The 27714-nt window shown below is 65.1% G+C and overlaps 1 protein-coding gene across 3 annotated transcripts; it reads right to left on the bottom strand.

The window, feature by feature from the left end:
* Positions 1–1585: 1585 nt before the first annotated feature.
* Positions 1586–26603, bottom strand: FCHO1 (FCH and mu domain containing endocytic adaptor 1). 3 transcript variants are annotated; one of them, XM_077805428.1, is made up of 31 exons: positions 26517–26603; positions 20755–20824; positions 18915–18999; positions 17934–18128; positions 15525–15616; positions 15140–15214; positions 14652–14793; positions 14211–14363; positions 13891–13995; positions 13492–13590; positions 12399–12495; positions 12120–12164; positions 11794–11866; positions 11604–11625; positions 11123–11180; positions 10101–10282; positions 9868–9892; positions 9205–9267; positions 8720–8771; positions 8254–8345; positions 7473–7948; positions 7334–7427; positions 6618–6739; positions 5738–5843; positions 5435–5546; positions 3855–4010; positions 3612–3744; positions 3029–3228; positions 2677–2741; positions 2093–2257; positions 1586–1749 (listed from the first exon to the last, which is right to left on the bottom strand). In XM_077805428.1, exons 3-31 carry the CDS (start codon positions 18939–18941, stop codon positions 1727–1729), a joined length of 3249 nt encoding a protein of 1082 aa, XP_077661554.1. In that variant the 5' UTR covers positions 18942–18999; positions 20755–20824; positions 26517–26603; the 3' UTR covers positions 1586–1726. The 3 variants fall into 3 exon arrangements, with proteins under 3 accessions (XP_077661554.1, XP_077661553.1, XP_077661555.1); XM_077805427.1 differs by having other exon boundaries at positions 7334–7948; XM_077805429.1 differs by lacking the exon at positions 17934–18128 and having other exon boundaries at positions 7334–7948.
* Positions 26604–27714: the final 1111 nt, after the last annotated feature.

The raw sequence follows: 27714 nt of genomic DNA, 5'->3' as shown, positions 1-27714 counted from the left end.
AGAAGGGGATCAGCCCAGCTCCCCCTCCCACAGCCACAGGGGGAAGAGAGGCCTTGGCAGAGCCTTGGAGCATGGTGCAAGGAGCAGCGCAGGATGGCCCCACGCCCGGCTTCCCTAGCGGCTGCGAGGTGACAGGCCGAGCTCCGGTCCCACGGCCCCTTTGGGCCTGGCTCTCAGGGCTGAGCCTGCCAGGTTGTGCCAACGCCGCAGTGGGGCAGAGCGCCCCCCCCAACCCCCCATTTAACCAGGCTCCCAGACAGCCCGAGAACAGCACCTTGGCCACAGCAAGGCTGGAGGCTGAGTGACCTCGAGAAGATGAAAGGGCCCAGGCCCCATTCCCTGATACCCCCCAGCGTGCAGCCTGCACCCCCGAGACAGGAAAGGCCCTGTGTCCCCTTCCCCACCCCTCTGATTGCCCCCAGGCCTTGGCCCTTGTCTATGCCTGAGGTTAATCGGGAACAACTCGTGTGCTTGAACTCCCCCCACCCAACTCCACATTAACGTCCCCGTGTAGACAAAGCCGCATGGCTGGCTCGAGGGCCCGCAAAGCCAGGTCTGGCTCCTCGCTATCGCCCTCCCGTGGGGGCGGCGAGCACAACACTCAGCGTGGCTGCAGCAGACAGGCTATCCCAGCGGCAGGGCCTGGATCCTGGGACTGCCCTGGGCTCCAGCCGGGGCCCACCCCAGAGCACAGCCTGCAGGTCGGCTGCAAACACGAGCCCTGAGCCGGCCCTGGGAGAGGACCGGCAGCGCCAGGGCCAGGGCGAGGGAGCAGGAGGGAGGCGTGCAGCCCTGCACTTCGGACCCAGTTTGACAAGCGCTGCGGTCGAGCACGGCGGTACCTCGGCGAGGAGTGGGCAAGGAGAGGAAAACAGCAGCTGCGGAGCAAAGGAGCCAGCCAGCTCCCACCGTAACCAGACAACCTGGCCCCCCATAACTCCCACAGCTCGTGCTTCAGCCATGGTGGGGGGACCAGATCCCCAAGGGGGAGTCTCTGTAGGTGGATCCAAGAACCAGCCCTGCTCTCTGGCACAAGCTGGGAGTCTCCCTTTCCAAGGGGGCAGCAATTCCCCTTACTTCCTCCAGGCCCGGCGTGCACTAGTAAATACCCCACTCGGCCTGGAACAAACAGCTGGGGCCGGGCCAGACTAGCTAACGGGCAGGCGATTAATTAGCAGAGTTTGGCACGCCTCTTGCTACATGAAAGCTGGCAGCAGGTTCCGCCTTGATCATGGCAGGATTTCAGGGCATGGAAAAAGGGGCAGCGGAAGCAGACGGGTCGTTTTATTAGAAAATAAAGTGTTTATTAAAAGGGTGATGACCCCCCCACAGCTTCCCCTCCTCCCCCCACCCCCGTACAGCAGCTGGGAGAGTGGAATGGTCTGTTCCATGAGCAGGGGGCCCCCAGCTGGGCCGGTGCAGGAGGAGTTAGGCTAACAGGGAGCAGGGCTGTTCTCTGTCCAGTGCAATTCTGAGCCGCTCGGCCCGTCCAGGGGCCAAACCCCCAGCCCAGCATGATCCCAGCAGCATCGCCCCTCCCACCTGTGGGGGCCAGTGTCACGGGCCAGGGGCCGGACCCCCACTCCCCTCCCTCCAGATCCAACTTTGTTCCAGTGTTTAAAAATCCAACAGCAGAGAAACCCCCAGGGGCAGCAAATGACTGAATGAGCCAACGTCCACTGGGGCTTTAAAACCAGGAATGAACAAGGGGGACGAGCGCAGCCGATCAGGAGCCAGCCAGATAAATGCCTAGGAGGAAACATAACCATGAGAGGTGGAGACAGACACTGGAGACTCCCGGTATAGGCCCCCCCGCCTACCCAGCCTCCTCCACTCCCTTGTGCTCTGATCATATTCCCCTCCCTGGGATCCCTTTGTTAGTACGGCTTATTACCAATCCCACCCCAGATCAGGCCGCATCGTGCCAGGCCCTGGCTCCAAAAAGAGCTTCCAATCTAAACAAAGGATGAGAGGGGAAACTGAGGCACGGTGATGGACAGGAGTGGGAGGAGTTCTCCATGTGGAATCAGGTGGAAGTGTCCCCCCCACCCCGCCCACCACCACCAGTGACGTGCCCAGCTCCTGTGGTTACCTGTGGCAAATCTCTTCTTCACCAGCGACATCCTGTACCCGCTGCCCGCCAGCTCCACCTCCACACCCGACAGGGTGCTGCCCTCGCTGGTGAACTGGGCCGCCACGGGGCTGGGTTTGCTGGGGCCGTAGAGGGGCTCCCAGCTGGCGGAGAGGTGGCCGCAGCCTGGGGACCAACGCGGAGACAGACGGGGCTCAGGATCTCACTGAGGGTTCAGACTCTGCCCACCCGGGGGGAGAACAGACTCCAGAGCACTGAGCCATGGGGGGCTGAGACACCCTGGAGTTGGGGGTGCCAAGAGGGACAGCTGCTAAGAGCCACCCGCCCCCCTTAGCTCACCCAGCAAACCCTGTTCAGAACCAGGAGCTGGCAACAGGCCAGCAGGAGGCACCCCACCCGGCTACCAGCCCCCTACAGCCCCCCCCCAGGAGCCACTATGGCCAGTGGGCATAGGGGCCAAGGGCCATGGGTTTGCAGCTCACACGGAGCCCCTGGCTGCCCCAACATCAGAGGGAGGGAGGCTCAGCCCTCCCCCCGACAGCCACCCCCCTCCCCCCAACCCGGCAGGGGCACAGAGCTCTCACCGCCACGATCCGGGGCCCCAGGAACATCCAGCAGCCTCCACAACAGACGCTTCTCCTCCAGGTTCCTGGGGGCGAGAGAGACCGGGGGGGGGGGGGGCGCACACAGGTCCAGCCATTACCTGATCTCCCCCGCCCGCACAGGACTCCCAGCTGCCTCCTGCACCCCGTCCCTCCTCCCCCCATAGCCCCCAGCTGCCTCTTGTCCCCCCTTCCCCCTCCCTCTTCCCCCACCCCCGGGGCTCCCAGCCTCCTGCCCCCCCATCCTTCCCCCCCTTGGGACTCCCAGCTGCCTCCTGCCCCCTCCCCAACTCCTCCCCCAGGCCTGAGCCGCCGCCCCCACCCCAGCTCTCACCAGCTGGCCGCAGGCTGCAGCCGCACGTTGGCGACCGGCTCCTCCACGGGCAGCAGCACCTGGACGTTGGCGAGGGGCCTGGGCGCGGCCATGGCACCGGCATTGTACCCGTACTCCACGCTGACCTGGGTGGCGGCCATGGTGCAGTCCCAGCGCACGGCCAGCTGCAGGGGGGCCGCGCTCGGGCCCAGCTTGGAGAACTGCCAGGGGAGCAGAGAGCGGCTTGAGGGGCCGGCGCCCCGGCAACAGCGGGGGGCTGGGAACAGCTTCTGCTCCCCCCGGAGCAAAACCCAGGAGTCCTGGCTCCCAGCCCACCCTAGACTCCGCCGCCCTGAGAGAACCCAGGAGTCCTGGCTCCCAGCCTCCCCCTCTGCCCCCCCGGCACTTTCTAAGCCAATAGACCCCACTCCCCTCCCAGAGCCTAGGGTAGAACCCAGAAACCCTGGCTCCCAGCCACCCCCTGCTCTAACCCACTAGGCCCCACTCCCCTCCCAGAGCCACGGAGAGAACCCAGGAGTCCTGACCGCACCGCCTGGCGATAAGGGGATCCCGAGCGGGCAGGACTTCCCTGCTGGCACCTCACCTGGTATTTGAGAAGGGCCACGTTGTAGTAGGAGGCGGCCGGGGCCTGCTCCGCCTGCTTCTGCAGGTGCCCGGTCAGCGCTGGCATGTTGAGCCAGAAGTCCTTGGTGCTGGGGTCGCTCTGGGACGGGTCACTGCGGGTGGGAAAGGGGTGGGTCAGACCGGCTGGGATGCAGCCGCAGAGCCCCAGCAAAGCCCCCGTGGCCCCCCCAGCTCCGTGGCCGAGCCGGCCCCACCCCCCTACCTGTACAGCAGCTCAGCACTGGGCAGAAACTGCTCGACGAGCGCCGTGTTGAGCAGGCGGAAGCTCAGGACAGGCGGGGCTGGGCTCCCACTGAAGACGTGGACGATGCCGGCGGGGAAGGACATGGTGAGCTCGCCCGTGATCTTCACCAGACAGCTGCGGGGGAGCCAGGCATTAACTCAGAGCCGCCCCCACCCCCGGCAACGGGCGAGGAGAGCCCAGCCCCCCACAGCCTACAGGAGTCCAGCCCCACCACCCCCTCCGGGGGATTGTGGGAATGGAGGGAGGGGATCTCCCAGTTCCCACAATCCCCCATGGCACTGGGGTGGCCAGATCTCCCATCCTTCCCCCCACCCCATTCCCTCAATTCCCTGGGGCTTGGGGGGGAAGGCAGGGGGATGGGAGATCCAGTCACCCCCATGGGGGGGGTGACGCCAGCAGACCAGGCCCCAGCTCATGCCAAGGCCCCTACGTCTCCCCTGAACCCTGACAGATCCAGGGCTGGACCTGGCCAGGCTCAGCGTGTTGGTGGGGCCACGGGGGGGATTAGGGTTATAAGCAGCCGGGTCCCACGTGTTTGTTCTATCACTGCGAAGCACCAGCCAGGAGAAAACCAGTGCCACGTGCGAGATACCAGCCTCCCACAAGAGGGGTCCGCGCCAGACCAACCAGCATGGGACATCGGAGAACAAGACTTTGCCGGGGCTCCCCCCACCACGGCAGGAGACTTGCCTGCAGCTCGAAGCCCAAGGCTGGGAAGGAATCGAAAGCCCTAACGAGGAGGAACGTGATCTTTTACGCTGCTTGGGCTCAGGGGGTTGGGGGGGGCGTGGGGGAGGGAAGGATTGCTAGGCAGAAGATCTCCAGGGTTTGGCCTGGGTTAGCCCCAAAGGAGACACAGAGCTTGTTTATCATAGAAGCTTCCATTACTTTTGGAAGCCAGACTGGAACTGGTTTGAATGCATCTCTGTTGCCTGCTTCACACTTGTCAATAGCTCGCCAATTTCCTTTTCCTAGTTAATGAATCTTTAGATCATCTAGGATCAGACTGGCTAAGGGTTCCGTGCCAGATCTCAGGTGCAACTGGCCTAGGGCGAGTGATTGGTCCTTTGGGGCTGGGAGGAACCGGCCTATTGTTGTGATTTTTGGCGGGAGGGACAATCTCACCTGGGTGGCGAGACAGAGCAGGCCACCCCAGGGGACAGGCTGGGACTCCGTGAGCGGGTGAAATCGAAGCAAGGAATCCCAGCCAGTGCGGGGGCAAGCCCTGCTTCCCAACGGTCTGCCCTGAGCTTGGCACCATGGTGGAGCGTGGCGGGTGGGGGGGGAAGAGATGGGAGAGCCACCCCCCCAGTGCCCAGCGGGATTGTGGGAAGGGGCAGGGAGTGAGGGATCCAGTCCCTGTCCTCCCCTCCCCAGTGCCCCATGAGATTTGGGGGCAGATATCTAGCCCTGGCGCTCCTCCAAGCTGTCTCTCTTTCCCTCCCCATAACTAGGGCATCCCTAGGCTGGGCCCAACAGTGCCTGGGTTCAGGGAGCCCAGGCTGTAAACGAGGCTGGGCCCCAATCCCCCACCTTACCTGTTGGGGTCCTGGCCCTTGAAGTAGGCATGGATGTACTCAGTGAAGGCAGTTGCCACAGGAAGCGCATCCTGGGATCCCAGCACCACGGGGCTGGGGCCTCGGGAGAGCCCTGGGGGGGCGGGAGGGGAGGTAGGGTCAGGTACGGAGCCTCCGCTCAATCCCAGCCCATAGCTCCCCCTTCCCTCCCCCGGCTTGGGCCCCCTCCTTTCTATCCACAGGTTCACCCCCTGCCCCCACCCAGATGCTCGGGGCCGGTCCCCTACCCTCCCACCTGGCCCGCGCGACCCCCGGGGTACGTACCCAGAGCCGGCTGCGAGACCGTGAAGAAACTGCGCTCACCCAGGCTGGGCGGAGCCGAGTGGGAAGGGCCCGAATTCCACAGGGGAGAGGGGCTCAGGGAGCGGGACTGCAAAACCAAGGGCAGTACATGACCGTCCAGGCCAGGGACGGGTTAACCCAGTGGCAGGGCAAGGAGGGGATGGGAGAATCCAAGGGCCTGGGATCCCAAAGCACTTTGCAAATGGGAGCAGGATCATTAGCCCCATTGTACCGGTGGGGAAACTGAGGCACGGGATGAGACATGGACTTGCCCAGGGCCATCCAGTGGGTCAGGACTGAGCTGGAAATGGGTCCCAGTCTCCTGCTACCTACCAAACCTCACTTCCCTCCTGGACCCAGGAGTGCCAGCCCCACCGCTAACCATTAGACTCCCCAGGAAAGCATATGCCCCCCGACAGGCACCATAAACCAGCCACCCCAGGGGGTCTGTGCGCTCGCGTCTGCTCCGGGATCTCAGCGACGGCCGGGGATCAGCCACCCTGGAGACCCCTCGAGGTTGGTCATGGCTGGTTTTTCCCTTGAGACGCAGACAAACCCCGCAGGGTGGGGGAAGGAGCCTTTAGCCTGAATCCGCCTCCACAAAGTTGAAAAATTCCTCAGGCTCCCGTCTGTTTCACTTCACCTCCAGCTCGGGGCCGACTTGCGGATCCGCTCCCCAGCCCCCACTAAGGGTCAGCGACGCCAGATCCCTGCAGAGCGCCGCGCTGGGACCCAGGTGATTGGGGTTCAAACCCCAGCTCTGCCAGACTCCCTGGACAACAAGTGACTTACTCACTCCGTGCCTCGGTTTCCCCATCCCTCCACACACACCCCGGCTCCCAGCCAGCACAGCGCCACCCACCAGGTCACCGTGGCTGCAGGCGGCCTGCCCCTTCGAGGGCCTCTTCGTCCTGGAGCGCCGCGGGGGGGCCACCTTGGGGGCAGCGCTGGGTGGGGCGGGCGCGGCGGGCGCAGGGGGAGGATCTGCAGAAGCACAAGGCAGGGGTGGGTCAGGGTCCGTCCCATGGCATTGGGAGCGGGGGGAGGGGAGGCACATGGGAGCTGTCTGTGGGGTGGGGACGCAGGGGCAGGAGTGCCCCCCAGCCACGTGCCGGGGCCAGGTGCTCAGAGGGGTCGGTCCAGGAGCTCAGGAACCAGAGCTGGGTCACGCGGGAAAGCGACTCAGCCTGGCACCTAAACAGACACGTTTCCTCCTCACTAAGAGCGCCAGGCGGGTCAGATTGGCCAGTGCCTGAGAGACCTGGAGTGAGAATAGTGGGGCTGCCGCTGGTCAGGACTGAGGGGCACCAGCAGAGCTGGGGGGGAGCCCAGAGCTGGGATAGCAGGGGGGATTTCAGGGGCTGTGGGGTGGGATCGAGGGGCACCGGCAGAGCTGGGGGGAGCCCAGAGCTGGGATAGCAGGGGGGATTTCAGGGGTCTGCAGGGCTGAATTGAGGGCCACCAGAAGAGCAGTTGGGCAGGGGGAGGTCACCGCTCCTCGCGGTACCCCACTCTCGTGCTCTGGGAAGCAGGGAGCTGAGAGGCAGGTCCTTTCACAGCCCCCCGGACCGTACTCACCAGGCTCAGCCCGGAGCTCAGGAATGGCCGGAGTGCTGCTGTCTGTCAGCCTGGGACTGGGCCCCTGGGGAGTCCACGGGGAGGGGCCGGAGGGCTCCCTGCAGCTGGGGGGCACCGGAGAGGACGAGGTGTTGGAGGGGGGGCAGGCCCCATGCTTGCAGGGCTGCAGGGCCTGGTCCAAGACAGGACTGGGAGGCCTGGCCACCGAGGCCTGGGGATCCCCGGAGGGGTCAGGCGAAGGGGCCGTGGCGCTGGGGCAGCGGGAATCGTGCCGAGACCCCGCCCCTGAGTTCTCCCCGCTGGGCTCGGAGCCGAAGGCGGCAAAGCAGGGGGTGTCCCGGGGCCACCCCGTGGGGCTGGCGGGCGGGGGCAGCCAGGCGCTCTGCTCCTCCAAGGCGGCCGTCGTGGGGGGCAGGGCGCCCCGCTCCTCCTGGAGCCTCGGGGAGCCCTTGGCAGGCCGTCTGGCGAGGGGGCTCTGGGGCGTCCAGGGTCTGGAGTCCGGCGAGGGGCCCGTGGGGGGATGCGAGGGAGAGTCCAGCCCCGAGTCTTCCACATTCTCTGGAGACGAGGAGGAGAAGGGAGACGGGCTGGAGCCCAGGCCGCAGGCTCGGGAGGCTGTGGAGACAGGGTGACCTTCCTCTCACGGATCCGCCAGTGCAGAGCCGCCTGCTGCCCCGCGCCACCGGAGGGAGCCGGCGAGGGCAGGGGCAAAGAGCAGATTTGCGGAGCTCAGCACAGGGGCTGCAATGCCCAGAAAAGCCAGCGGGGGGGAGCCCTGGCTCCGAGCTGAAGCCAGAGCACAGAACCCAGGAGTCCTGATCCTATTCCCAGCTCTGTCTCACACACACTGCGAGATGTCCCTGCCCCGCTGTGCCTCAGTTTCCCCTCCTGTGAGGCAGGCACTGGCAGACCACGCTTACCTGGGAAATCCTCCGCTTCGAAGGCCGACTCCAGGGGGGGCCCGAACAGGGCTGCAGAAGGGGCTACATCCGGCCGGGGCTTCCCTGCGCAGCTGGGGACAGACCAAAGGAGGGAGAGATCAGTGGGGCCCCATGCACACTGTTACTCCTGCCCCATCCTGTGCCCCAGGATGTCTGCCCGAGACATCTGGGGCGTTGGCAGCGCTAGCTGTGGGGAAGGCCAGGCTGGGTGGGCCCTGCTGCAAAGGGGGCCTGTTGCAGCCCGTGGGGCTCCAGCACAGGAAGGGCCTGGGAAGGCCTGGTGTATCGAGGATGGGAGGCCCCCACCATGAGCTGACCATGCAGTCCCAAAACCGCCCCAGCAGCCGGGCGCTGGTGCTCCGGAGAGCAGGCACATCATACAAAGACCCCAACATCCATCCCTCCCCATGAGTCCTCACTGCCCATGCCAAGGGTACCCCGGTACCTGGGAGTCCATACGGCAGGGTGGGGGGGCTGCAGCTTCCCAGACTCATCACCTGCAGGAAAGGAGACGATCTGAGCCAGGACCTAGCCCCCAGTCAGCACCCAGAGCCACCGCACCCCTCCCGCAACCATCCCCCCAGCAACTGGCCACAGCCCCCACCCATCACACAGTCAGCCCCACCAACTCCCCTTAGGCCAGCGAAAGCTTCTGAGGCTGCCTGCCTGAGTCTGCAGGGAGGCTGAACCAACAGGACCTGGGACGGGGTGCTGCCCCGAGGCCTCTTGCATGGGCGTTAATTCTGACCCCTACCGATGGTCACCTTGATCTCAGTATTAACCACGTCACTGCCAAGCCTTTGGAAAGAACCATCTAGCTACTCTAGCACACTAGGGCGGGGCCTGTGGCCACAGGGGCTGGATTTGCAAAGCACCACGTTTCCCTCCTTGCCCCCCTCTCCCCCCCACAGTCTCCAGTCACGGCCTCACCTGTACCCAGGGCCCTGACAGAGCCCACATCCACCGTGATGGTCGTCGCTACTGGTAAGTGCCCTGGGGAATAACCACACAGAGGGCATCACTGGGGCCCCGGGACTGGAACCTGGACAGCTCCCGACACAGCAAAATGAGAAATAACCCCCCCCTCTTCAGAAGGCTGGCCGGGAGGGGGTCACGGTGCCTGCCAGCGCCCCCTGCAGCGGGGCCCGTGCTCTTGTATCCAGATGGGAGAGTCACTAGGGGCTGAGCAGTGCTGGGGTCATGGGGAAGGTGCAGCCCCCCGTTATCCAGGGCACCCAGAGCTAGGAGGAGGGAGATCTGGCTGGGCCCTCACAAAATTAAGACCGCCCATCAGAAACTGCTCTGGGCAAAGGACAGCTCAGAACTCTCCAGAGGGCCGGGGTGCAGAGCCAGCCTCTGGGGGGCGCTGCCAGGACAGGATTGGCACCCATCTCCCCAGACAGGTGGGGGGGGCCACAGGCGCCCTGCGTGGACCTCCCCTGCTGCATGGCCCATTGTACCCACAATCTCCCCCCACCCCATCCCACCCGACTCGGGTTTGGCATCTCCCCTGTCCACCCCTACAGAACCCTCTGCTTCAGAGCCGAGGAGGGGAGCACGGGGCGGGGGGGAGAACAGCTCAGCCACACTTACTGCAGGACTGTCTCTTCACCGTGCCCTGCGAGAGAACAAGGGGGAGGAGGGATCACCAGGGTGGCAGTTAGCAGCCCAGCCCTGCAGCCCCCAGCCCCATGGCCACCCCTCCCCTCCCAGCCCCACAGCCACCCCCTCCACTCCCCCCCAGCCCCACCACTGCTCCCTCCCAGCCACCAGCCTGGTCCCATGCCACTGCACCCCAGAGGTCCCCTGCTTCCCCCGGCTCTCACCCCGGTGCTGGGGGGCAGGGGGAGGTTCCCCACCGTCGCCTTGAGCTGCTCCACAGCGGCCTGGCTGCTGCCGGCGGTGTCGCAGGGTTGCAGGGGCTTGATGCGGACGTAGAACTTGCGGGGCTCGTCCTCGTCCTCGTAGTCCGAGTCGCTGGACGAGCAGCCGTGGGTCCCGCCCGAGCCTGAGCCGGGGTTCAAGGGAAAAACCCCCAGACCGGAGTGGCGCTGGGCCCCTGCCTGCCATTCTCCTGGCTGCCCACTAGGTGTCGCCTCCACCCCAGTTGACTGCATTGAACCCAGGAGTCCTGGCCTGGCGCCAAACCCTTGCCCAGCCTAACTGGTTCCCCCTCCATCAGCCCTGAATCATCAGCCAGGCTGGGCTGGGTCCCCCAGAGACCCAGGTTCTGTTCCCGGCTCCACCCCCAACCCCCCCGGGGTCCCTGGGCAGGTCCCTGCAGCACTGGGCTGCAGCTTCCCCCATCTGTGAAGCGGGGTCTGGGTCTAATCAGGCCACAAGTTGTTCGGGGCAGCACCCGACCCAATGGGCCCGGATCCCAGCTGGGGTCTTGAGTGCCAATAAGGACTCCCAGTGCCAGTTTGGGCAACGCCACGTGCCCCTCGCTCACAGGGCCTATGCCAGGCGTGGATCTGTAGGGGAGAGTCCTGCTAGGCCGGGGTTCCCGGCCACAAAACCAGGGGAGCTCTCCCCTGATCCGAGCCTACATCTCTCAGGCTCAGCCCAGGCCCTGCTGGGTTCCAGGGCCAGCGGGTCTGAGCCCAGCCTGGTTCCCCCGGCACAGGGGGTTTGGAAACCGAGTTCCTGCCCTGGCGAGTTAGTGCAGCCAAGCAGGGGGGCTGGATGCCCAGCACCTCTGCCCCCCACCCCCAGGACATGGACCCGGGCGCCGCCAGGCAGGAGAGGAACTGTCTGGGCAGGGGACCAGGGGCTGAGCCCGCCAGCCCCTCCCACCCCCAGCTAGACCCCATCCTGGCACTCGCCCCGCCAGTCAGCCCAAGGATACTGCTCTGGTTGATGTCAGGCCGTACAGTGAATCCCTCCTCGTCCACATCCGGGCAGGTCTGCGGGGGGAGAACGCAGTAGGGGGGAGGGGCTGCTGCAAAGGGGGCCCGTTTTAACGCCCCACCCTGCCCAGGAGGGACCCTCCTCCAGCACCCATTCAATCCCAGGGGCATCTACCGGGCCTGCGGGTCAGGATTGAGGGGCGCCGGCCAAGCTGGGGGGAGCCCAGGGCTGGGACAGCAGGGCGCTGCAGGTCGGGAACGTGTGATTTCAGCGCTGCAGAACCCCTGGGGCAGGGGTCTCCTCCCCCCCCCCCAAACTTGCCCCAGGTGGACACCGCCCAGCCCCCCATTACCGAGAGCTGCTGGGCCCTAGCGAGTCTGGCAGCACCATGGGCAGGTGCCAGCGAAGGAAGGAACGTGGCCGGATCCACCCGCTACATCCCCCCAGCTGGCAGCACGTGACCCAGGGCAGCTACTCACCAAGTCAGCGTCTGGGGACTCCCTGGGGGGGGAAGAGAGAGAGAGAGAATCAAAGCCCCTGGAACTGTCCGGAGAAGCCCAGCAGGGCAGGGAGGATGGATGGGCCGGAGGTGGGGGAGATGCAGGGTAGGGAGGATGGATAAGGGGGGCAGGAGGGGAAGAGGAGCAATAGGGGCCGGGGGGAGCTCACACAGTGTCTCGCTCTCGGTCTCTCCGGCTCAGCCCGGGGATGCGGAAGGCTTTGCTGAGGCTCCTCTTGGGCCCTGCGGGGGACAGAGTGGGTGAGCGGCTCCTGGTGCAGATCCAGCCCCTCTTCCCCCCGGAGACGGCTCAGCCCCCCAAGCTGGGACAGCTGGGCCCTGGGTGCTCCCAGCTCCTCCCCACAGGCGTCACTTCCGCCGCCTGCCCAGAGCCCAGGGATGATCCCAACGTCCCGGCTCCCCTGCCCCTGTGGCCGCCTCCTCCCAGGCGATGCCCCAGCACCCACGGGGCCGCCAGCTGCAGAGACGTACTTGCCTTCCTGTGCTGGGACCGTTCTGCACTCGTCGAAATCCAGCACCCCTGCCAACAGAGAGCAGGGCAGGGGTCAGCCCGGCAGAGATGCCCACGCCCACCCCACCTGCCCCAGGCCCCGTGCAACGTGTGCACGAGCGAGCCCCGCCCCTCCACGTGCAACAGTGCAAGCCCCGCCCCTCAGCCCCGTGCAAGAGCGAGCCCCGCCCCTCCACATGCAACAGTGCAAGTCCCGCCCCTCAGCCCCGTGCAAGAGCGAGCCCCTCCCTCGCGTGCCCTCACCCGGCCTCTCACGCCCGGTGCCCTTGCTCTCGGCGAATCTCTGCAGCAGCATCTCGATGCCGATGTTCTCCACGTTCTGCTTGAATTCCTCGTGCACCTGGGGGCGGGAGGGAGGAAGAGCTCAGGCTGCGGCACTCATCTCGCTGGTGACTGCCCAGGCCCCCCTCCCCAATTCGCTCCCCACCCCCAGCAGCGTCTCCTTCGGGCAGGATGAGATTGTGGGGGTTACAGCTGCCCTCTCCTCTACCCCCCTTCCCACTGCCCCCTAACACCTGATGCCCCAGTGCACGGCCCCGCCCCCCTCTCCACAGCTCACCCACCCCCCGCCCTAGCGCACGCCCCGCCCGCCCTCTCCACAGCTCACCCGCCCCCAGCCCCGGCGCACGCCCCCGCCCCCCTCTCCACAGCTCACCCGCCCCCCGCCCCGGCGCACGCTCGCGCCCCCCCTCCACAGCTCACCCGCCCCCCGCTCCAGCGCACGCCCCCGCCCCCCTCTCCACAGCTCACCCGCCCCCCGCCCCAGCGCACGCCCCCGCCCCCCTCTCCACAGTTCACCCGCCCCGGCGCACGCTCGCGCCCCCCCCTCCACAGCTCACCCACCCCCCGCCCTAGCGCACGCCCCCGCCCCCCTCTCCACAGTTCACCCGCCCCGGCGCACGCTCGCGACCCCCTCCACAGCTCACCCACCCCCCGCCCTAGCGCACGCCCCCGCCCCCTCTCCACAGCTCACCCGCCCCCCGCCCTAGCGCATGCCCCCGCCCCCCCCACAGCTCACCCGCCCCCCCGCCCTAGCGCACGCCCCCGCCCCCCCCACAGCTCACCCGCCCCCCCACCCTAGCGCACGCCCCCGCCCCCCTTCTCCACAGCTCACCCGCCCCCCGCCCTAGCGCACGCCCCCGCCCCCCTCTCCACAGCTCACCCGCCCCCCGCCCTAGCGCACGCCCCCGCCCCCCCCACAGCTCACCCGCCCCCCGCCCTAGCGCACGCCCCCGCCCCCCCCCCACAGCTCACCCGCCCCCCGCCCTAGCGCACGCCCCTGCCCCCCTTCTCCACAGCCCACCCCCACCGAACACACACACCCCGGGGTGCACACCTGTCCGATCTGCACATGCGTGTCCTCCACGGAGTGCGAGTAGGAGCTGATCAGCCCCTTCATGTGGTGCAGGTGGGTCTCCTCCAGCTCCTGGAACCGCTGCCGGGGCGCGGGGGGGTGGAGCAGTTAGATGAGGGGGGTCTGTGCAGAGGGTGGAGTCCCCAGCTGCATCTCTCTCAGGCCCCCCCCAGCCCAGCTGGACCCCTGCAGTATGGTGCCCCCCTCCCAGCCCCATCACCAGCCCACACCGCCCCACACTACCCTGAACGAGATTCGAGGCAGATTCCCTCTGCCCCCACACCCTCCCGTGGCTGCCCCTTGCCCCCCACAGCCTCCCGACCCCCCCAATGCCCACCTCCCCCCATGCGTCCTTGCCTCTGCGCCCACCTCCCCACTTACCACGGCCGAGTCCAGCATCCTCTGCTCGAAGTCTGCCCGGGCCATGTTGTACTTCTCCACTGCGTGGCGCAGGGCCTCAGCCGCCTTCTTCGACTTCCGCTCGGCCTGGCAGGGGCAGGACAGAAGGGGGGTGGGAGCTGGGAGCACGGGCTCAGCTGCTCTGCCCTGCCACGGGGAGCGGGCATCGGGGCAGTCCCCACTCGTCAATGGGGCACTGCCTGCCCCAATCACCCCAGCCCCTCCCATGCCGGTCAGACCCCCGGGTGATGGGCCACCGCCCCCTCCTCCCCCCCACACCGCCAGCCGCCCACCCCCAGTACCTTGTCAATCTCCTTCTGGTTGGTTCCCTCCCGGCAGAGGCGCTCGGCCTCCAAGCACCTGCTGTGATAATTCTCCTTGGACTTGGGCACCAGCTGGGCGACACCCTGCAGCAGCTGGATGGCCTCCAGGGTCCCCGACACCTCCTCCTTGGACTGGTGGGACAAGAGAGGGGCCTGGAGACGGGCAGGAGGGGAACTCCCCGCCCCCCCCCACCCTAAATGCCCCTGTCCCAGGGATGCCCCTTGGTGGGGAGCAGGGAATTTGGCTTTCTGGGCCCATTCGGCCCTTGGCATCTCAGCCTGCCAGGCGAGGGGCGCCTGGCCCAGCGAGAGCCAGGTGCAGCCACCCCCTGCCCCTAGCCCATGGCACCCAGGGAGCCACGCGGACAGCAGCCCCGGGCGTAAGGGGTGGGATCGTACCCGGGACGGGGCGGCGTGTACCTTCTTGTGCGCCTTGCCCTGCTCCTCCCCGTAGCGGGCGATCTCCTTGAGCAGGTCGTGCAGCTTCTTCACCAGCTCCAGGTGGCAGAGTGCCAGCTTGTCGGAGGAGACCCGGAACACCTCCCAGAGCGGCGCAAAAGTCCTGCCGGGGCCGAGACGCAGGCGCTGAGAGCAGGCCCCGAGAGCAGGCCCCCCGCCCTTACCCCCGCCCGGGACCTCGCACCACCTGGGATGGGCAACTGGGTCTGCGGGCAGCGGGAAGCCTCCGGTCCCATGGGCACCCCCCAGTGGCCAGCGCTGAGTGGGTCCAAAGGAACACCCCCCTGCCAGGATTGTGGAGCAGATGGGGGCATTGGAAGATACAGGGGAGCCCTCTCATCTCTGCAAGGCCCATGCGGCTGGAGGGAGGGCCTTCCAGCAGCAGGAGGTTCACACAGCGACAGGGCTCAGACACGCAGGCCCAGCCCCCCGCGCTCTGCCCCGCTCACCCGAGCTGCGTGCCATTGGTGGCCATCTTGGCCAACTTGGCCATGGACTTGCCATAGGTCTCCTCCACGGTGGCCCTGGAAGCAGAGAGAGAGAGAGTGGGGGGGGAGGGAGCATGAGGGGAGCGAACGGGCAGCGCCCGGGGGGCAGCGCGTGGTAGGGACAGCACATGGTGGGGGTGGGCGCTGCCCTGCGACACACCGGGGAACGGCAGAGACAGCCCCAGGGCCCTGGCGGGGCTCAGCTCCACTCCTGGGGCACAGGACTGCATTGCCCCGAGCACCAGCTCCCCACTGGCCCAGAGCCGGGGCAATACCAGCGCCCCCCTAGGGGCGGGAAGCACCCGCTGCTGGGGCCCAGGCGCCCCTCCCGCACCCCTGGCCCTACCTCTCGCGGACAAAGTCGGCCAGCTCCTTGATGGAGACCTGCCCATGCTTCACGTTGTGGTACAGCACGTCAAAGCCCTGGTTCTTCTCTCCCTGCAGCGGGTGGCAGAGAGCAGAGGGTGAAGGGGGCAGAGCGCCGCCGGGCCCAGATCCTGCCCCTATCCCTGGGCGCTCTCTAGTGGGCTTCGGGGGAAGGGGCATCTGGGGTCCCTGGCTCTGCCTACAGGCCAGACAGGACCCCACGGGCGGGGGGTCCCCCACAGTCACTGCCCATTGCCTTCCCTCCTGCCCAATCCACAGCCCCAGCTCTCCCTGCCCCATGGTGGCAGTGAAACCCAGCCAGGCCTGAACTCTGCCCATCCCCCGGCTCAGCATTTGCCAGGGAGCCCCAGTGGCCACTAGCGCAGAGCAGCGGCCGTGGGGGGAAAGGTGGCAGGATGGCATTTGCCAGCCCTCCCCAGCACTCGCTCCAGGAGCACGGGGTGCTGTGGGGCTGCTCTCCCCCAGCTCTAGGATCCCCCTGGACTATTTCAACCCTTCCCCCAAGTCAGCCCCCCCCACTCTGGCCTTCTTGTAAACAACCGAGCCACATGGCCGCAGGCTCATTAGTGACCCCCCAATGCGGGGGGTGGGGGGCGGTGCCAGCCACACCCACTGTGTAGAAAAGCAGGAGTCCGGGCAGGGCCGTGCAGGGAGAGGGGCTGATGGGAACTTGCTCGGTGCCAAGCTCCAACAGGCATGTGGTGCCAGCCATGGGCAGGCAGCTGGGAGGGCTCCCACTCACGCTCTGGGATGGGGGTGGTACAGATGCACCTTCCCACTACCTCAGCTCCTCCTGGAGCCTCCCCCGGCCAGGCAGCGGGCACCACAGCCAGGGCTGGGCAGGGAGGGCAGAGGCCTGGGTGGTGGTGCTCCCCCGCTCTGTGCTGGAGATGGGTATGAAATGCCCATTGGTTGGGGGGGGGGCCCACATCCTGCAGCAGAGGAGAAGGGCGATGGGTGGGCAATGCCACTTGAACACACCAGCCCCCCACATCCTGGGCTGGTTACCAAGTGGGGCTGTGGGCACCCCGTGGGTGAGCTCACAAGTGCCTGTGGACAGCCCGTTCCCGCCCCACACCCAGCACCCCATGAAGCAGCAGCCACAGCTGCTGGGGAGACAGGCTGGACGTCAGGGGGGGTGGCCCGGGGGGGGTGGCCTAGCGCCGGACGTCAGGGCGGGTGGCCCAGGGGAAATCTGACCCCTCTCCCCGCCGGGTAAGAAGTGGGGTGTGACAGCCGGGGCAGAGGTGTGGGGCAGGAGGGTAAAGGAGATGCAGCAGTTAATGAAGGCTCACAACCCCACTACCTCCCAAGTCAGCATCACTAGCCCCGTGTTACAGCCATGGGGAAACTGAGGCACAGGGCAGGGAAGTGACTGTGCAAGGTGGGAGGGGCAGCCTTTGACCCCAGGCATCCTTAGCTCCCAGGCCCACGTGCAAGGAGAGGGGGGCAGGGAGCGGCCAGCTCTGTCATTGGTGGTTGGGGCTGAACCCAAAGGGGAATGATGGGGGGGGCAGTTCACTCTGGCAGCCCCCTGGCACTTTCCCTGCACCACCAGGACCCATGTGCGCCCCAGCACAGAGCACTGTGCATGGCAGGCAGAACTCCTGGGTTCTAGGCCCAGCCCTGGAGCATACTGTCCACCCCGCGGCCTTTCCGAGGTGGGCTGCGGTCGGCATGGCCCAGATCCAGTCCCCAGGTCCTTGGCAGCCCCCTACCCCACACCTCTGCCTCTGGAGATTCCAGGTGGGGGTGGGGGAGGGTAAGGGTGCGCTGTCGCTTTAAGAAAGCCACCTGGCAGAGCCATTGGGGCAGCAAGGAGAGAGCAGTGCACGGGTCCCGCTACGGACGATGGGGTTGCCTAGCTACAACTTTGCCCTCCTGCTTATAAACTGGATCTGGTTGGAGGAACGCAAGGGGGGGCATCATTTTGGGGGGAAAGAACGGAGACACCCCCCCCACACTTCCCGGGCCCTGCGCGAGGCACGGCTGCAGGCAGGTGGCACCAGGCTGGGCGCGCTCGGACCAGGCAGTGGGCAGGTGTCGGCTCGCGCCCAAGCCAGGCCCACCCAGCCCAGACCCCGAGAGATGGAAGTGACCCATACCTGCTCACGGCTCACCCCTAACTGCACAGGGAGGGGGATGCCCCCCTCCCATCCCAGTGGGGCTGGACAGCAGCTGGCGTGTGCCCTGCGGCCATACCAGGCATGCCACTCTCTGGCCAGGCAAATGCCCCCCAGCTAGTCACAGCGGAGCAGTCCACACGGAGGAGGACCAGTGGCCTCATAGCCCGTCTCCAGGCTCCCAGATCTGTGCAATCTCCACATCTACCCCCGCCCAGAGTCTAACGGGCTCCTTGCCCCTGTACCTGGCGCGGGTCTCCCCCATCACGGCTCCCGCCGGCTAGAAATCTCCCCAGCGCAGCCAGGCCTCCAGGGCCAGCTGGGGACTGCCTGCAGGGCAGCGGCGGGGCTCGGATCTCCCCGCGCAATGTGCATCCATCACCAAGGTATTTCGGCAGCTCCGCAGTCCTCCCGGGGCTGTTTCCCTTCCCAGCAGCGAGCTGCAGAGGTGGACAGCCCCTAACTTCCCACAGCTGGAGGAAAGAACCCCCCCCGACATCCCCAGAGCAGAGAGCACAGAGCCTGGAAATCCCCCCTTTTGGCAGAGTGGGCACAGATGGGGCGAGGGGAAGCCCAGCCAGGGTGTTACAATGCACCAGATGGTCACAGCCACCCAAGCCGGGGAACTCCGAGCCAGCAGACCCATGGCCAGCACAGCCTAATCATTCGGGGAGCCCCTCCCCGCAGCTCTGCACCAGGGACAGCCTACGTTCTCTGGCTCCCAGATCTGCACTCAGTCCCCTGGGCCACATCCATCCTGCCACCCCACAGGGGGCAGTCCCAGTTCAAAGCCAGTTTGCAGCAAGGACAGTCAGGCCCACATTTCCAACTGGCGGAGGGGCAGCGCGGCCTAGGAGACAGGAGCGCGAGACAGAGTCGGGTGCAAGGGGAGTCTGGACTCCTGGGTTCTCTTCCCAGCATTGCCACCAATCTGCTGCGGGACCTCAGGCAAATTACTGCCTCAGTTTCCCAGCTGTGTAATGGGAATTAGACTCCAGAGCTCGTGTCCACCAGCCTCCTAAGCCAGCCCCACCCCAGCCAGAGCAGGGCATTACAGTGTCCGGGCCAGGCGCATACCCCAACGCAGACCCACACGCCGCAGTCAGGGCCCAGCTCTGGGGTTTATGGACAGGACCCATCTCTCCAAGGATGCTAAGGAACAACCCAGCTCCATTTGAACCCCACAGCTCAGAGTCCCCCCCCATACCCTCAAAGGAGACACTTACCCAGAAATGCTCCCCAAAACAGGACATCTTGGAGCTGGGCGGGACGACGCTCCCTTCCGGATCCTGCAGCTCAGCTCTCCGGCCTCTGGAGCAAACATAGAGATCAGGTGGTGCAGAGGCAGGTTTCTTCCCGTCACGCCCCACAGGGAGCACCGCAGGACAGAGAGATCTCTGCTCGGGGGCGGCGGGGGGAAGAGCTGCTTAACGAGACAACAAGGGGACATGCCCATGGGGACACCGGGAAATAGGTGTGATACATAATCCTCCAAGGGTGGGAACATGCTTGAGAGGTTAGAGCAAGGCAAGCGGGGTGTCAGGACTCCTGGATTCTATTTCCAGCTCTAGGAGGAAATGGGATCTAGTGGTTAGAGCTGGAGGGAGCTGGGACTCCAGACTCTTGAGTTCTAGTCCTAGATCTACCAGACTTGTAATGGTTAATTCTTCCGGTGCCTTGCTTTCCCCACCCCCAAGGCACAGAGCCTCTCACAAGGACAGCCTGCAGACTAGGACTCGGGACTCCTGGGTTCCACCCCTGATTCTGCCACCGACTCCCTGCATGAGTCAGTGCAGCCCAGTGCCTCAGTTTCCCCACTCAACGCAGAACCGGCCAGCCTCCCTTCCCTCCCCGCAGGCTAGTGGGGAAAAGCCGCGCCCGTGTGGTGCTCGGGGGCAGAGCCAGGGTCTAACGGGGGCGAAGCACTTTGGAACAGGGTGCACGTTTCTTTTAAAACCTAATCAGCTCGCAGACCCCGTGCTGCCGTATCCATGGAAACGGGCTGTTCTTTATATCCCACACTCGCTGGAGCCCGGTGTGCCGCCCTGTCCTCACACTCCTCGAAAGGGCTGGCCCTGCCGCCCAGACACCCCGGCGCATCGGGTGGCGTGTGCAGGGTGGCTATCTCCAAACCCGAGGAGGTTTTGGACCCTGGCCACGCGTCCCCACCACGCAGGGAGCCTCCCTTGGCACCGGCACAAGCCAGCAAGGAGGGCTGATCAGCGCCAGGCAGTGAGCAGGTGCTAAATGTCACGGCGAGGACCCAGGGATTGGACGCTTGAGGAATGCAGCCAGGATGAGGGCTGGGGCTGACACCGGATACACGGCTGAATAATGAATGAGGCTCTGCCTTGCGCCCCCAGCACCTCTGCCCGCAGCGTCCCAGCGCACTCACCAAACCACCTAACGCCTGGGCCACCTTCCCCAAGGGGAAGGCATGGGGAGGGGAGTTGCCCAAGGTTGCGGAGCTAGTCAGAAATCAGGAGTCCCGAGTCCCAATCCTCCCTCCCCCATCCTAGCTACTAAATCCTACTCCCTTCTCAGCGCTGGGGTAGAGAACCCAGGAGTCTTGGCTCCCAGCTGCCGCTGCCAGATTGCTGAGCCCCCAGCTCAGAGGGGATCCCTGGGCCATATAGCAAGGCGAGGCACAAGCATGACTTTGTAGAGACCCTCACAGCCTACCGGGTCCCTAGTTCTCTAGCCCAGGGTGGGGGCGCACCTGGCTGGCCTGTAACCACCCCCTGCATCACCTGCTTCCACAGTGCCGTGAGGTGAGCCTGGGGTCTCTAGTTCCCAGCACAGCACCGCGGTCCATGGGGGCATCCCCAGCCCCTGGGCTCGTTCACAGCCCCCCGAGCTCTCCTCCCAGCCTACCCCTACCCCTCCCCCTCCGTGCAGGAGAGAAAAACAGGAAACTAGAAAATCTTTGCACGCTCAGTTTTTTCCTTCTCTCTTTCAGGCCTTGGGGTTGGGGCCAAGCTGCTCAGTTCTTGCCGTGGTGCTGAGCCCTGGCCCCATCTGCAGCAGGGCCAGCCCCCGTGGGCCCCCCAGGGCCACCAGACTCACCCAGCACTGACGGGCGCACGGTCCCCACTGGTTCATCCTCAGCTCTGTCCTCCTGGGGGATCCAGCGCAGCTGAGAGAGAGAGAGAAACCAGAAGTTAGCACAGCACCACTTCCGCTGTGGGGGACCGGGGGGGGCCACCAGCCAGTTAAGCAGAACCAACACCTGTGAGTATCTGCTGCCTCCGCCCACCCCTGGCCTGGCCTGGCCCCCCCGCTCCTCTGGCGCATGACACGAATGGGCAGGTCTCAACTCGGGCCATTTCCTAACCAGCCCCCCCGCCAAGCTACATCTGCCCCTCCCACTCATGTGGGGCTGCTCTGCACACTTACCACCTCCCATCCCCAGGGCCCAGGGCACTTTCTAAAGGAGGAGAAACTGAGGAAACAGTTAGGGGAAACTGAGGCATGGAAAGGGAAAGCGACTTGCCTGAGGTCAAACAGCAGAGCTGGGAATAGAACTCAGAGCTCCTGAGTCCCCGGCCAATGTTCTACCCACCACACCCCGCTGCCTCCGGCCTAGTCATACTCACCCCCAGGCACTGAAGGCTCACACCCCCACCACCACCGTCCGCTCTACCAGAAAAACCCGGTGAGATGGCGCTTCCCGTCCCTGCTAGCCCTGTCTTTCCACAGCAGCCTCACACATGCAGACATGGGGCTGGGCACAGGAGCAGGGAGGGGGACCCAGATGCGAGCGGAGCGGAATCCACTTCGGGAGCAATGACCCAGCGTGGAAATCGATCAGTCCTGCTGCCCTGCCCGGCCTGTGGGCTCAGGAATCAACAGGGGGCATTGCTGGGACGCCAGCTGGGCACCCCCTTACACCGAATGAGGAAGGGGCTTTGCAGCCAGACTATCCTAGATGGGCCACAGAGATTCCCTGATGCACCCATGGCATCCCCTGCACGGCCCCTCGCCAGGCAGAGGGGACGACGCCACCAGCCCTCTTCTCTGATGGGCTTTGGCGTCTCAGGGGCGGCAAGAATCTGCTCCAGTTGTTGGCAGAAGGGGAGGCGGGAGGTCGGAGTCTGCTCCCTTTCCCAGCCTGGAGGGCACTCTGCCAACAAAAGGGTTCATATTTCTATAGTCCCTCCTCTTTCCCCCCGCGCCTCGGCCAACATGATCCCTGCTTATCGGTGAAATGCAGCCACCTCTGGGACAGAACATGGCAGCTGTTTAATTGCACCCAGCAACGTGGCACACACCAAAGAGCAGGGAACCCCCATGGCAGGCTGGGATGGACACAGCCCCCGGATGGAGCTGCAGAAGGGACGGAAGCTCCCCAGGGTAGACTCTCACCAGGTCAACGCAGGCTGCATCCTGGAGCTCTGCATCTCAGCCATAAGACCCCAGGATCAGATCTCACAATGCCCCTGCCCCCACCTTGCCAGGCAAGCTGAGTTCTTCTATGCACACTGCCCACAGAGGTTGGCAAGGCCTGGCTCATGCCATGGTACAGCACCCATGTGGTGATGGGCACCTGTCGGCACCGGTGCCGTTTCCGCCAGCACAGGCCCAGCAGATGCTGGTCACCTGGAAGCACGGAAGGGAGCCAGAGGGATCGAGAGGCCCTTGCTGCCTTGTGACTCCTCTGGGGTGCCCCAGGGCTGGTGCCAGACTCACACTGCCAGGCTCTGACCTGCAGGGGGCATAAATGCACCCTGGGGCGGGGGTCACACCCTGCTGGAGTCAGCACAGCATTTAGGGAGAGGAACAAGGCCAGCCCACGGAGGGCGCTGGGCTGGGAGGGCAGGGGGCTGTGGGTCAGGACTGAGGGGCATCAGCAGAGGTGGGGGGGGGGGTATGTTCGAACTGCCGCAGAGAGAAGCTTGCACAACACCCACCTCCGCTGCCAATCTCTCCATTTCACAAGCACTAAAATTAACGCACAGAAGATGGAAAAGGCCCAGAGCGCAAGGAACAAAGCAAACCCGGGGGGCGGGGCGGGCGCAGCCTGATCGGGTCTAGCAGCGCTGGACCCCAGGGAGCAGCAAGGCCTGCGGACAGAAGTCCCCAAACCCAGATGCGTCTGCCCCGGCCAGGGGACATCAGGGGCTGGGGTTTAAACATTAATCTCAACCCATGCAGAGCAGGGCAGGGAGCACAGAGCCTGCCTTAAACATGGGGATACCCCCCCTCCAGCCGCCTCCCCACCCTTCTCAGTACCAGGCCCCCACCCCGAACGCTGCCCCCCTGCTCACCCAAGGCCTGGCCCCCCTGTATGCCCCAGCAACTTCTAGGGCAGGGTACTTGGTTCAAGGTACTTGTACCTTCTTGAGGGTACTTGGCCCAGTTTTTGGGGGGGAGGGACAGAGGGGGTGCAGGCCCTGAGTTACCCCTCCCATTGGAAACGGAAGCTCGCAGGGAGGGTCTTGTGCCATCAGGCTCATTGTGTGCACCTGGCAGGGGAACTGGACGCCAGGGTCCTTTCTCCCCAGCTAGGGCCGCTCCAGCAGCCTTCCCTCCATGAGCGTCCAGCACAGTCCCACATCCTAGGATAAGCCGCGAGCAGAGGGCGAGAGGATGGTGGGGCAGGGTGCTGGCTGGAGGGCTCCCCGGTCCCCCTGCCCCAGCAGTGGAGGAGGGGGCAGAGACGGGGGGAGCGGCACCTTGCTTGCCAGGCCATCCCGGAGTCATAACCCAGGAGTCCTCCCACACCCATGCATGCCCTCATCTCTAGGGCACAGGCGTTCCAACCCCCAGCTCCCGCGATCCCTAGGCCCCTGCCCTAGGCACACGAGCACACGCCTGCCTTTGATTTGCCAGGCGCCCCAGTCAAACCGACCAAACAGATCTTCAGATGTTGCAGCCACGGGGAGACGTCTCCTGGAACCCAGCGCCCAGCTGTGCAGCTCAGCCCCGGGGGGACGGGAGGGACCGAGGGGGGGAAGGAATTCAGCTCTCCCAGCTAGCAACAGACGGTGCATCGCTCCACGGGGTCATTCCAGGCCAAGCTGCCACTCTGGGCAAGGCCTGAATAAGACGCAAGAGGAAGATGCGCAGGGCTGGGCCTGCGGGGCACTGGGCTTGGCAGGAACCGGGCAGTGCGCTGGAGCAGATTAACACAGAGACAAACAACAAGCGGTCGTCTCAGCAGCCTGGCACTGCCAGTGCCTCCCGCATGGATGCAGGAAATGAGCACGCCAGGCCCCGATCTCACCCCCTTCCTGGAGCAGCTGCCAAACCTCCCCGGGCAACTGGTACCACAGCAAATTTCCATCAAGAAGCTCCCCCACCCCCAGTCAGTGCTTGGCCCTGCCCGCCCTGCCCCCGCCCCCCCCCAAATGCCAGGGCACAAGGCCTGCCAGGGCTCTAGCTCTGATATTGCCAGTCAGCTTCCTTCAGTCACTGGCATAGCAGGTTTCCCCCGGCTCAGATCCAGGCGCACACAGGGAGAAGCTGCAACAGGAGAACATGCCCCATCGCCGAGCCAAGCTCTCAGCGGCAGAGCGAGCTCTTTCCCACTACCCTCGCCCGCCCTCTGGGGCGGGGGAACCCTGGATAGGCTGGAACAAAGCGGCCCACAAGGCTTTCAACCCTTCCCATCGACAGTCCCAAGCTAGGAGCTTTACGGCTCAAGGTGCCGGGTTTCAGAACAGGCCTGGAAGTTCTGCTGAGGGGAAGCAGGGCTCTCGAGCTCTCAGCAGATCTACCACCTAGGTTTAAGGAGGCAGGAGGAGATAAACGGGCCCTCCCTTAGCTACCATGGATGGCCCGATCTGGGAGCCACTGCGTGCCAACCCTGTCCTACCCTGCCAGCGTAGGACTAGAGCAAGACATGGCAGCACTTCCCACTCAGCATGTGCCATGCTTGCAAAGTGGGCAATATGCTGCCTTCTAGTGGCCTGTGCATGGAGAATAACACTCTACTACTGCTACCAGCTAATGGCCTTACCCCTTTGGCTCACCCAGGTCTAGGCTGAAGATCCCAGGTTCAAACCCGGCTCGGATCAGCACCAGAGCAGGTGGGAGCCAGAATGGGAGATGAGCAGCAACATTGTTGGACCTCGTCAGAGAGGGGCAGGGAACACACAGCCAGCCCCGCCAGCCTGAAGCACCAGCCCCGCAACGGTGCTTCCCAGATCCAGTCACGGACTCTCAGAGGATCCTCATCAACCGAGATGACCAAGGGCACAAGGCCCAGACAACCCGAGCATCCCAGTGAATGAAATATGCAAGAAGGTCACTGCGGACGCATCTCAGGAGGGGCAGGGGGGCCACGATGGACCTCAAAGGACCCATCGCCCACTTGCTCCATAGGCAACAGGTCAAGGAAACCGTGGGTCATCCCAGGCCAGATGCCAACATACACAGCCGCTCCCCCGCCCCCCGAAATGTTTCCACCCACCTGAGCGTCAACCCTTCATTCAAAGGAGAGGATCCATGCCCTGGCCAGGAGAGCTCCGGCCACCCATGAGCCCCTTTGCTCCGGAGGGCGTGCAGCACACAACCCAACCCTGCAACGCTCCCAGCGGCCGCCCACAAGCCACATCCAGTGAGCACTCCCTGTCACCCCACGTCAGAGGTCTCAAACGGCGCGTGCTTCCATGTGCGTGGCAGATGAAAGAGAAACAGAACGTTTAAACAGCGCCTCTGAAGAACACTTAGCAAGCTGGCGCGCGCTTTCGGGTCTGCCTCTCCCACACACAAGCCGCGGAGACAACCTGACAGCCTCGCCGTCGTTCAGGCTTCAACAGAGACAACTGCTTGGGAAGGCGTTCTCTCCCCCCGCCCCCACCCTTCCCCGACAGGCAGAAACCTGCTGGCATCTTGCACCCGTCTGAAGCCAGCTGAGGGCCAACCGCTCACCCGACATGGGGATCACAGCCTGCGTGCACGCCAAGTAAGGCTGGTGTTAAAGAACCCCCCCACACACACACTAAAATCCTTCCACACCCCCATAGCGCGGGAGGAGAAATCCAAGTCCACTGCAAGGATCAGACAAGGGGGTGGGGGAGCACATTTCTGAGTCCCCGTATCCAATGGCCTTCACCCGAGAGCACAGACACCTGCCCCAAACCTGCAGGGCTGGAAAATTTCAGGCAGGTGGCTGGGCTCAGGCAGCTCAGGAGCAGGGAGCGAATCCCCCAGCTGCAGGGACTCTGCCAAAAATATTAAAAGCGCCTTCCCAGCGAAGCTACACACTTGCCAGCCCCCCCCCATCTCACCTTCCTAGCACCTGGCTCAACTCACGCCTTCCCTGGGCCCTTGCCTGCTAATGACAAACATTGGATTTTTCCAGGCCAGACCCTCAGCTGGTGTGATCATGGTGTTCAGTGGGGCTGGGGCCCACAGCCACCAAACGAGGGGATTGGGGGGGAGGGATCCGGCCCCCACTGGAGCGGGGGCCCACTGACACCAGCCGGAGAGGGGAGAGGAAAGTGGCCCCACACAGATTTCATTTTACCCTCCCTTTCCCATGACAGATGGGCACCTGCCCCCTAGCCCGAAGGGGCAGGTTTGCGGGGCGGCCAGTCCCTGCCAGGGGTCTCAGACCAGCAGGTCACCCCCGTGCACACCCCAGGCCCACAGAGGGGGACCCCACGCGGGATCGGCCGCGGCGGGGGGAAGAAGCGCAGGCGGCTCGCAGAAGGGAGGGGGGGCCCTGTATGGGGGGGATCAGTGGGGCGAGCGGGGCGCACAGAGCAGCGGCAGCTCCCAGCTGGCCCCCCAGCTCCCCATGGCGAGGGCAGGTCACGGGCGGCGGGAGGCCTCGTGGGGGGGGCGGAGCAGCAGCCCGGCCCCGGGCAGGGCGCACTCACCTCTCCGAGCCCCGGCGGCGAGCGCAGCCGCACCCGCCCGCCCCAGTGCCCCAGCTCGGGCTGCAGCCGCCTGCCCGCCCCGCAGCCGGCCGGGCTGGAGCTGGAGCGGGGGCGGGGCCCGCGCGGGGGCCCCGTCGGGATTGGCGGGTGGGCAGGTGGTGGTTACAAAAGGAAACAGGAGCGGCTCCTGATTGGCCCAGCCGGCGGGGATGTTGCTCTTGGCTGGATATTTGCATCTTTAAAGTGACAGCGCCCCCTTTTCCCTCACCCGCACCCCCCCCCTTAGCCCGCTGCTTTGTATGTTGCGAGGGGGGAGCCGCCGAGGCACCCCCTTCCAGCCCCCCCGAAGGTGGGCTGCTCCTCTGCTGGGGTCAGGGACCTGGGGCCTCTGCTTGTGCGCAAAGGAGCCCTGCGCTGGGCCAGGCCCAGGGGAAAAACAATGAATAAATAATAAACCCTGAAACCCTGGATCTGGGCACCTGCCGGGGAGGGGAAGGGCGTGAAGTAGGTGCCTTGGGCAGCAGTAATGCAATCATGGATTTAATGTCCCTAAACCTACCATGCACCCTGATTGGCCTCTAACGCCCCTAAGCCTCTAATGCACCAAGATCTGGCTATAAAGCCCCTGAAGCTAATATACCTAAACCCCGGGTGGATCCAATCACCCTACAAGCCCTTAAAAGTGTATCTACAGCTCCTCACCCTAGAGATGCACCTCAGCCTGAACCCAGCGTCCCTTGTGTTGGTTGTAACACACCTGCACTGGGGCATAATGCCCCGACTCCATCGTATCCCATTTCAGCCTGGGTCTAGTGTCCTCACCACGCTGCCAGGCCCAGAGGCCCTGCGAGGATATTCAGGATCAGGGCGGGCCTGGTTGGACTGGCCTTTTGTCTGCGCTGCCAGCGCTCACACTGGCTGGTACGTTCCAATCCTCTGGCTGCAGCCTGAAGTGAGCTCATAGCCCTGCTCCAGCTGACACCAGGACAGGTTTGTTTTCAGGCTGGAGCCCATCACTTACTGTTCAGCAGCTGCTGGGGTGGGGTGGTGGTGGGGGGGGTGAGGATGTGCTCACTAGCCTGCCAGATGTGCCCTGACGTGCCATCAGTCTCCGTGTCCCACTAACAGCTGGGCAACCCTGCTCATTCTCCTGCCCTGAGTGGTGCCTCTCAACCGGCTTCACATAAACACATTCCTT

The sequence above is a fragment of the Eretmochelys imbricata genome, chromosome 25, assembly GCF_965152235.1.
Source record: "Eretmochelys imbricata isolate rEreImb1 chromosome 25, rEreImb1.hap1, whole genome shotgun sequence".
NCBI lineage: Eukaryota > Metazoa > Chordata > Testudines > Cheloniidae > Eretmochelys > Eretmochelys imbricata.
The sequence above is the reverse complement of the archived record's forward strand: the minus strand, read 5'-3'. Positions and strand labels throughout refer to the sequence as shown.

What these genes read in the sequence shown, in the direction of transcription:
- FCHO1 (XM_077805427.1), bottom strand. Translation starts at nt 18,941, where the DNA reads ATGTCCTGTTTTGGGGAGCATTTCTGG. An exon ending in TGGCCCTTCTCAAATACCAG is followed by an intron (nt 3,229 to 3,611) that starts GTGAGGTGCCAG and finishes CTCCCCTGGCAG; the next exon opens with TTCTCCAAGCTGGGCCCGAG. An exon ending in TGGGGCCCCGGATCGTGGCG is followed by an intron (nt 2,258 to 2,676) that starts GTGAGAGCTCTG and finishes GTTGGTCCCCAG; the next exon opens with GCTGCGGCCACCTCTCCGCC.